This window comes from Guyanagaster necrorhizus (assembly GCF_019112545.1).
Source record: "Guyanagaster necrorhizus MCA 3950 unplaced genomic scaffold BT62scaffold_25, whole genome shotgun sequence".
Classification (NCBI taxonomy): Eukaryota; Fungi; Basidiomycota; class Agaricomycetes; order Agaricales; family Physalacriaceae; genus Guyanagaster; species Guyanagaster necrorhizus.
In genome coordinates, this window is record NW_025064904.1 from 338090 (window position 1) to 348091 (window position 10002).

The following is a 10002-nucleotide window of genomic DNA, read 5'->3' on the forward strand; positions in this document are numbered from 1 at the left end:
GGAGCACGTTACACCAACGTTAAAGTCAAATGTAGCTCGGTTTCAGAGTAGGGTGACACTATTTAAACAATAAAGGTACTTAGAAAAGTTGTATTCTATAGAATTTCCTCGGCTAGGAATTTGAGATTACATGCAGCTGGACGAGTCGATACCTGAAGCTTGAACCGCAAGGAGCCTAGTTTCTGGCGGAATATGTATATCACATTTTGGTCACAATTTTCCCATACATGGCAGTTTTCCACTAAATTTTGTAAAATCCTCTATTGGCGAACAACAGCGTCCTTGAACTTGACCATCCACACGACCTCCAGCCTCCACGTCCTTTTCCTTCTTTTGTCTCCTTGTATACCGCTCTAGAGCTATCCCGACTTGTCTCTGAAACACCGAAGAAAGTAATCGAATCCACACGGTCTTACCGCCGTTGATTTTACTTCCTCAACCATGGTTAATATTCTCTCTGTTTGCTGCCTCGAAATTTGATGTTGATATTGGACACTTTGCATTGTAGGGCCAAACGCTGTCTTCACCAGGTTCGTCGGACTCTGAAAGGCTCTCCGTGGACCGTTCTTGGAGATAACAGCTATTTTCAGCTACGACAAAAACCTCGGATTCAGGCCAGAACAGTCGTTTTGTGTATGCTGTGACGGAGATGCAAGGATGGAGAATAAGTCAGTATATTTCTTCGATGGTGGCGTCCGTTAGCCATCGAGTTCTGGCTGTGAATTTTCTGACGGTCTATTAACAGCGATGGAGGATGCTCATGCGATTGTGCTGGATCTCGAGGAGAATGCTGGACCAAGTACTTTCTTTGCTGTATATGATGGGCATGGCGGTGTGTTATCGCTTACCATTATCTCTTCAGGCTGACTTGATCGGACAATAACTCTAGGAGGGAGCGTTGCCCGGTTTGCAGGCCAGAATGTTCACAAACGATTGCTGGCTGAAGAGTCATACAAAGCAAAAAACTACGAGGAATCATTGAAGAGAGCCTTTTTGGGCACTGATGAAGACATGCTGGGAAGTGCGTACGCCATTTGCTTGCCGACGCTCTCTTACTCATCGCAATTTGCAAAGACCCCGCACATTCTAGAGACCCGTCAGGGTGTACTGCCGTCGCCGCACTGGTCATCAACGATAAAATTTATGTTGTACGTCATACTCCTCGTCTCGCTCTCACGATTTTCCGACATATTCTTCTAGGCTAATGCCGGTGACTCACGGTCTGTGCTGAGTATCAAGGGAGAAGTGAAACCTTTGAGTTTCGACCACAAACCAACGAATGACGGTAATAATATTAATTTGTTCTCTTGCAACAGCTAACGATCTTCTTCACAGTCGAGAGAACCCGGATTGCTGGTGCCGGTGGTTATATTGAATATGGGCGTGTCAATGGTGTGCCCCTTGTTTCTCCATTTTTGACTTTCATCGTGATGTTTGATTTGATTAGGGAACCTCGCACTGTCAAGGGCGCTGGGCGATTTTGAATTCAAAAAGAATTACAGTCTATCCCCTGAAAAGCAAATAATAACGGCCGATCCTGATGTTACCTGTCATGAAATAACCGACGAGGATGAATTTTTGGTGCTAGCTTGTGATGGTGAGTATCTTCGATTTCACGTCGATTCTTGCTGATTAATGACACAGGGATATGGGACTGTTTGACGTCCCAACAAGTCGTCAACTTTATCCGCTTCCAGGTGTCGGAAGGCAAAGAGCTGACAGAAATTGGGGAGATGATGTGTGATCATTGTCTTGCACCGGATACATCCTCTGGCGCCGGCATTGGTTGTGATAACATGACTATTCTCATTGTGGCCATTCTCCACGGACGGACGAAAGAGGAGTGGTATTCATGGATAACAGACCGTGTCAAGAAGAACTACGGTTACGCGACACCTAATGCACTGCCGCAACTGTATGCGCAAAGCCGGTTAATGTCGTTCAGGGCGAGGCGGGAGGCCCAAGAGGCAAGGGAACGGGCAAGACAGGAGTTGGAAGACACTCATACCAACGGCTATCTCACATCTTCAGCCTTTGGGACCTTTGCGCGCGTTTTGGGCAGTACCGGTGGGATATCCTATCACCCGGGGGCAGGCATCATCACTGATGGCGGGCTGATGTTTGGGACCGATGACAGCGAGGAGGAGGAGGAGGATGACGAAGAGAATTCAGCCACAGGTGCTGTTTCATACTTTGAACCAACGAAAAACCTCAAGGCTCAGTTGGCCGAGTTTGAAAGGGACATACGGGAGGAGGATGGCTTGGATGATGACGCGAACGCCCCTACCACTGACCATTTTGAAACATCCGACGATATGGACGGCATGGAAGATCCGACGCTGGTACACCAATTCGGCGGCTCTAGTTCATCGCCTTCAAAGCAGGAAATGCCGCCTCCGCCAAATCTACGGGTGAACGGTGACGTTCATCGAGTCGAGCAATTAAAGTCGACACCTGGAGGAGATGAACCTAGTCCGGCTGTAAAGGTGGAGGGTTTGATGGACACGAGCGAAGATCCCTTTAAAGTATAGTGACGGGTCCTTAATGGCTGGATGTATCTGTTAGTTTTCTTTCTCTTTCGTCTTTTTGTGTCGTCTACTGGGTTGCCCTACCTCATATATCTATTGGTTCTGTACCGCTGTCCTCTCCGATATCCTGATGTAGCACTGCGCATTCACTAATAGCATCGACAGTTTCTACATTTGTGATCACTAATATCGTACAACATTGACCATACATTCTGTAACGTTTCCCCCCAGTACTTACGTGCATTACCCGAATCTCAATCCCTTTTTCATCCTTTCATATATCTTTTATGGTGACCAGCTCGTTTTCGGCAAGACATATAACCATCTGTCTTCCTTCCTGTGTCTCGATGGCCCCTACTCCCAAAAGAGACCCACCTACTCCGTCGTTGACTTTCAGAATAGCTTGTTTAGCCCATTTTTCCATCGGGGGCACGGCCCGGTAGATATAAACGTTTGCACCCCTGTTCTGTGCACCGCTTTCGAAGGCCAGCACGGCGGCGTTGGTATGATAGATAAATCTAGTGTCACGCTTCGACGCGAGGACAAAAGCGAGCGCCGAAAAGGTGGACGTATGGATCCATTCAGATATATCTTCAGATCCAAGGGTGAAAACCGTTCCGTCGACACTTTCTTTGGTGATTAGAGAGACAATCGGGGTGGCGCTGCCGGGCAGTGGTGTAGACAGAAGCCGGATCGGGATCTCATGGGATCCTGAGGCCCAGGAGGGGCTATATCCGTCGATCCCGACCCAGGTTAAGTACGCCTGTTGGCCCACAGAACCGTCTACTTCTTCATCAATCTCGCCCCCAGCAAAACTGGGAACTCCTCTTCCTAATCCCAGTCCGCTTATGTCCTCGCCATCCCTCAGAGTAGCTGTGTATTTTTCCAACGCTTCTCGGATTTTATACAACTCTGAGGGATCGAGGGTCTCAGGAACGTCAATAGTATTGTTCTTGAAGACCCGCATCCATCTCGTTCCTTCATGCTGCTTTTCTAAATGAAGAGTTAGCAGTCCAAAAGAGTGTTCTGCCTCTCGGTCCCAAGTCCATAGGCACGAGGATGAATCGATTCCACCCCAAAACGCCTCGTTGTGATAGTCTGGGAAAGGAATAGCTTCTAGGGCTTCACCGTGGATGTGCAGGGTTACGGAGTGGAGGGAAAATTCGATATGAATGTTAGACTTTGGGGTAGTATAAGGAAGGGGGAAGGCGATTGTAAGGGAATCAGTTGTCTGGTACCAAGAGTAGGGAGGGGGTTTCGTGGGGCCGTTCTCTGCGCTGTCGAAATTCTCTTCGGCCCGCGGTATTGGTACAATTTCATCCGGCATTGGCGAATACGACGGAAGGGGGCCTGTTCCAATATTTCGATACACCGAGCCACCGACTAGTAAGTGACATTGACGGGATGGGACGTAGGTGACATAAGTAGGAACATCGTCACCCCGTCGCTGCCAGACAACATTCATCGTCTGAACGTCGGAAGATACAACATTGAGGACATCAAGCTTGACCGCCCAAACGTCGAAGTCAATATGGCCGTGTTTCTTTGCAACTGGAGCACCATTGCCATCCGCATAGTTCCGAGATGACAGGATTGCCAGAACAGTGTCTGGAGACCTGAATTCCACAGAATGAATGCGGAAAGGAAGGCCAGGAGACGATGGTAGTTGATAGAAGGATATCAACTCGAAAGGGCCTCTCTCTGTAGTTCGTAAGACATACAGTGAACCGCTGCCATCGGCGAGTAATACGACTGAGGACGACAAAAATGCCGCTGAGGGGTACTCGTTACGATGGGTTTCAACAGAGGCAGATTCGAGGGAGTGTGGTATCTCAAACACGACACGAAAATTGGGTTGGTTGGTTTCCTTATTCTGAATGAAATTCTCAATCTGTAGCTGCTATATGAAAAGCGCTCACCGGCGCGAGAAATATAGCAATAAGATTGAATTGCGAGTCGACATATACGGCATATTTTTCGCAAGTTGCAAGGTGATTGTGGGATATTCTACTCTGCATCTCTTTGAAGGTCAACAGGGATTTGTTGGATGAAGTGACCTGGGTCGCCTTGTGTTCCAGATTATACCGTGTTACTGAGCCATTTTGAGAAATCGAATGCAGTTTATACCCTTCGAATTGAGGGTTAATCAACGCTTTTTGAAGGTGGAATGACGCCATGGCTTGAGGGTGATGTTAAGAGACAAGGGTTTATGCGGCTGTGCGAGCCGGGCGGGCCGGTGGTTGATCACAAATGGACATTGTGAGCATGAACATTGAGAGCTGTCCGAGCATGCGAGGACAGTGCTCATAAGGTGACCTAAGCATCGAGAGTTTGTTTCACTTTACTTATCACAGCTAGCACTGTTTTCCCCATGTTGCTACCCTCTCACCCATCCATTGAGTCTTGATTTCAGAGGGAGTGTGTCTTCCTCTGAAATCTCACTCACAAGATAAATAAGCCCACTAGTGGCTTATTTTCTCTACTCTTTCACTGCAGTGACATTGATGGATGCAAATATAACCAAAATCTTTTCAGATGAACCCACAGAGAAGAATCAAGAAGCATACAACCCTTATGATGTGATCTTTTAAGATCTGCTCACCACATGATCCAAGCACATGATAAACTAGTGCTGTATCAGGTTCATACAGTCATGCTAGAGTTCACTTGTGTACTCAGAGAGTGTGTTCAAGGCTGTTGCAAGTTAGACTCAAGGAAAGAGATGGTATGAATAAACTTTAGCTTGAAGCTGAGTCTACTACAGTAAGAGCTATACTACTTATATATGATTCTGAAGGTGTTAAAAATACTATCTACTTATTGTGTCCTCTTGTGAGCTGGAACTAAAGAGCATAGTATCTATGCATGAAACAATAGGTATTGTCTATTGGTGAGGCATCTATCATGAGTTGTAGTACAATTGTGTAGGTCATCTGATATAATCATGGTAACTAGCCCATGATGTGAGTGTCTGTGGGTGATAAGATAGTTATGGTAAATGCTAGAGATAAGATAAGATAAGCACAAAAAATCATAACATTACTCTCTTCTTAAGACTATCATTCTGATGGCTAGGAGATTGAGACTTCATAGTCAGTGATGGCATCATCTGCATGTATGTTCTTTTCATTGATCCACTGATTGGACTCATGATCATACCCCTTCCACTTGACAAGATAATCCACCATTGTCAAGAGCCCTTGATCCCACCACCTGCATGTTTTGGAGAGCTTATGGTGTAGAATTTTCTTGACTTTATACTGTTTCTCTCTATCAACCAGAATGGCTTCAGAGAGTGGCAGTGTTTCTTGATTCAGAAATGCAGGCAGCATGTATGGAGATAATAGGAATTTATTAAATATGAGGTGTATCTGCTAGCTGTCAGAGAGTTTGAGTTTGTAGGTGATGGGATTAACTCTGGATACCACTGGAAAGAGGTCTGTCTATTTGTCAGCAAGTTTCTTCTTTGGGCAGAAAAGATGAAGGTTGGTGGTATCAAGCCAGACCTTGTCACTGACTATGTAGTTTCTGGCAGAGTGGTGGTGTTTGTCATATTAGGTTTTCATAGTGGCTGCCATCTTCTCAAGGGCCATGTAGGTTTCATGATGGATTTGTGTCATTTGCTCTATAAAAAAGCATGATATAGAGGTCTGAATTCTATGCTTACTTGTCAGTATGACTAAAAGATGTCATCCATAGTTGATAAAGAAGAAGGTCTTTCCAATGGCAGAGTGTATATAGTTATTATGCTGAAATGCAATAAAAGTAAGCCACTCAGTCCAATTGTCTTATCAGTAGTTGATAAACATATGTGGGTATTTTTTTATTTCTTGGTTCATTTGTTTGGTCTGCCTGTTGGTCTGAGGGTGATAGGTGGTTGATGCATTACTTTGAATGTGGAGGAGTTGGTAGAGGTCTGCTATAAAATTTTGATATAAACTGAAGGCTCTGATCAGAAATCATGATCTGAGGTATACTGTATTTGGCATATATCTCATCATAGAGGATTTTTGCCCATCTTTCTGAGAACAACTCAGTTGAGCAGGCTATTGAGATTATCACTTTTGAAAAACAGTCAAAAATGACAATAATAGCATCATATCCATGACACTCTAGTAGTCCAGTGATCATGTCTACAGATATGTGTGTTCATAGTTTTTGAAATCTCATTTGGATGTAATGGAGCAGGCTTTGCCTGTATACTTGCCTTTGTCTATTGACAGGTTTTGCATACTCTGATGTATGTTTCAGTGTCTTGCTTCAGTTTTGGCCACTAATACTCTCACAAAACAAGCTCTACTGTCTTTATGATTTCTGAATACCCAGCAATAATATGATCATGAGAACAGGCAATGATTTCACCATAGAGAGCATGGTCTTATGGTATGTAGATCCAGTTATCATAGTAGATTAGGTCTTCCTCCTTGGTCATTTCTCTGCTGTGATTGATTGACAAGGCTATTTTTTGATCCTATAGTTCTGTCCTTCATATGGCACTTTTGATGCACCCATGGGTCTCCTCCTCTATTAGTATTATCATCATCCTGAAGTGTTCTGCCTTCAAGACTACCATCTCCTCATTGTCATTCTTTCTCTGATCATGGTCTACCTATTGACTGAGTAAATCAGTCTTTTTGTTGATTGCATCAGTCTTGTGTTGCAGTAAGAAGTTGTACTCAGCTAACTCAGTGATTCAGCATATCTGTTGCCAGTTCAGCTTTTGTGGAAGATAGAAGCACTGAAGATTCTGATGTCTATTTAGATTTTGAAGGGTTGGATTGCATTCATAAGATAATGCCACTATTTGGCTAAGGCAAGCATAATGGCCAAGAGCTTCTTGTTATAGATCTTATAGTTTTGTTTGATGCACTGCTGAGGCCAGTAGGTTTTTAGCACAGGAAAAGGAGATCTAAAAATGTTGCAACTTTTCTGGATGTTTTTGTATGAGTAAAATAGATTCCATAAAATTAAAAGAAAAAGTACTTATTTTTGGTTATATTTTAGGGCAAGTAAATAAAAATGTTTTTGGAATATTTTCTAGATAGGAAGAGAGACAATAAAAGATATCTATTTCCAGCCATATTACACTCACAAATAGAAGTGCAGTTACAGCTTGCAAAAGAATAGCTTTTTACAAGCAATTTTAGGCCTAAAAAAAGAAGAATAATAAAATCTATTGAAAAAGAAATCCTTTTTTATCATATTCTCTTTATGTAAAAACCAGAGAGTTCCAGGTAAGGAAAAGATATTATAAAAGAAGTCAAATTTCATTGTATTTTACAGATAGTAAAACAAATTGTATACTGAGAGAGTCTCTAAGAGAGTCTCAAGAGAAACTCCTGAGATAAGCAATATCCTCAGTGTATAAGAGTCTCAGCATGCATAATTTGTTTTATCATCTGTAAGATACAATAAAATTTAGCTTCTTTTACATTATCTTTTCCTTATCTAAAAACCTCTGGTTTTTACATAAAGAGGATATGATAAAAATGGATTTTTTTTCAATAAATTTTATTATTCTTCTTTTTTTAGACCTAAAATTGCATCTGATTGACTCACATAGCAACAACAATAATAGATGTCCCCATAGTTAGAGACAGTCTATTATTGTAATGGTTTATTGGAGAATTCTTATATCTGAATAGCTTTTCTCTATCTTAAGGTCTTCAACACTGTTATGCACATGCTGCCAGCCTCCATGTCACCTCAAATCAACCATGAATCCAATCATGCTATCCATCAGACTCTGGCTGCTTTCTATTACCTACTAATTTCATTTTACCATTATCATTTCACATCTATATTTCACATTGTAATATCTAGACTCTGAACTTGATAGCAAATACTGACACTGGAATCCAATGGAACCTGACTCAGAATTAGCTACCATTAGTATATAAAGCCATGTACATCATCATAACTACTCAGTTTGAATATCAACTTGGATAAGCCATCTACACTTTGCACTCACTTTAACTTCTCTCTATCTTGTCCATTGGATTCCACTCTGAAGGATATTCTGGTTCACTTCTCTGATGGAACTCCATTCTGTCCACCCAGATCCTTGGGCTCTGACTCAAAGGGTGACATTGCCAATAGCTTTGTTGACACCCACACACTCTGCCAGACTCCACATGTGCACTCAAGCCCACTTGAATTAGCACATTCCTAACAGTATATTTGAACTCAAACCCTTGAGTTAAAAATTTTATCATGTCCACCACATTTACTGAACTCACAGAAACTGATCCTGAACAAACCCAGCCTACCTATCCAAACATATTTTCTATGGAAGACATTCTGGTCTCTGCCTCAAAGAAACAACCAGGTCTTTTCAGATCGACCTCTAGTGGAGGACAACCTCTCCATAGGGAAACCTACAATCACTCTAGCTTCACTGCCTGCCAACCTAATTATGATGATTTCCCTAATCCTTTCAATGCCACTAGCATCCCAACCAATGGAGCCTAACAGGTCAGCCTGATGTATAGTGCCTAAACCAACCTTCTAATAGACCCTTTATCCCTGGGCAACATGCATGAGAATCCAGACAGTCCAGACTCAGAGGGCAGAGATGAAGACACCTCTACTCATACTCCTATCTGACAGAAACCAGGTGGTAATCCACTAAATCCTTTCCCAGGAGGACTAGAAGGGCCAGGAGGACCAGATAGTCCCAATGGCCCAGGCAGCTCTAATAGCCCTGTAGGAAGTAACAATCCAAACTAGCAGGATATGTTCCTAGAATTCATGAACCTGTTATGAGGAGTCTCTGCTTCTCTCAACAATCTTAAACCAGCCACTATCTATATTAAGGTCAAGGAACCAGAACTATTTGATGGCTCTGACTCTCACAAACTGAAGGCTTTCATCATCTCCCTTTAGTTGAACTTCAATGACAGACCTACCACATTTGCAACAGATGCTAACAAGGTTAACTATGCCATTTCATTCCTGGCCAGCACCATGCTTAACTGGTTCAAACCAGACATTCTTAACCTCAATCTGCAGAATCCACCAGCCTGGCAATTCTCTTATGCAGCTTTCCTAGATGAGCTTCATAGCAACTTTGGCCCCTTTGATGCTATTGGAGATGCTGATAATGCATTAGAACACCTTCAGATGCATGATAGAGATTGGATCATAAAGTATATGATCCAATTCAACTAGTACACTTCACAAATTGGGTACAGAGATAACTCCCTCCACCATGCCTTTTACCATGGCCTCTGCACCTGTATCAAGAATGACATAGCACACCATGGGAAGCCAAACAACCTTCATGATATGTGCTTTCTTGCTCAAGAACTCAATGCTTGCTACTAGACCTGGAAGACTGAAATTGCCTGTGAAAACTGAGACAATAAATTCTCCAACCCCAAATCCAAGGAGTCTAACACTTCTTTCTTGAACTCCAGCTCCACACCGAAATCTACTACCTCTAAGCCCTATGCTGACAAGCTAGGCAAAGATG

General features: G+C 43.0%; 2 protein-coding genes across 2 annotated transcripts; one reads left to right on the plus strand and one right to left on the minus strand.

Moving 5' to 3' along the window:
* The first annotated feature begins 305 nt into the window (after positions 1-305).
* Positions 306-2659, plus strand: BT62DRAFT_935412 (PP2C-domain-containing protein). The gene is made up of 10 exons (XM_043186935.1): positions 306-444; positions 509-530; positions 591-668; positions 746-832; positions 890-1021; positions 1075-1148; positions 1201-1285; positions 1336-1392; positions 1448-1597; positions 1645-2659. Exons 1-10 carry the CDS (start codon positions 442-444, stop codon positions 2529-2531), a joined length of 1575 nt encoding a protein of 524 aa, XP_043036587.1. The 5' UTR covers positions 306-441; the 3' UTR covers positions 2532-2659.
* On the minus strand, positions 2650-4746 carry BT62DRAFT_935414 (uncharacterized protein). Its single transcript, XM_043186936.1, has 2 exons — positions 4448-4746; positions 2650-4395 (listed from the first exon to the last, which is right to left on the minus strand). Exons 1-2 carry the CDS (start codon positions 4703-4705, stop codon positions 2803-2805), a joined length of 1851 nt encoding a protein of 616 aa, XP_043036588.1. The 5' UTR covers positions 4706-4746; the 3' UTR covers positions 2650-2802.
* Between the last annotated feature and the right edge of the window lie 5256 nt (positions 4747-10002).

What these genes read in the sequence shown, in the direction of transcription:
- BT62DRAFT_935412 (XM_043186935.1), top strand. An exon ending in TGATGAAGACATGCTGGGAA is followed by an intron (nt 1,022 to 1,074) that starts GTGCGTACGCCA and finishes CAATTTGCAAAG; the next exon opens with ACCCCGCACATTCTAGAGAC. An exon ending in CCACAAACCAACGAATGACG is followed by an intron (nt 1,286 to 1,335) that starts GTAATAATATTA and finishes TCTTCTTCACAG; the next exon opens with TCGAGAGAACCCGGATTGCT.
- BT62DRAFT_935414 (XM_043186936.1), bottom strand. Translation starts at nt 4,705, where the DNA reads ATGGCGTCATTCCACCTTCAAAAAGCGTTGATTAACCCTCAATTCGAA. An exon ending in TTGCTATATTTCTCGCGCCG is followed by an intron (nt 4,396 to 4,447) that starts GTGAGCGCTTTT and finishes ATTCAGAATAAG; the next exon opens with GAAACCAACCAACCCAATTT.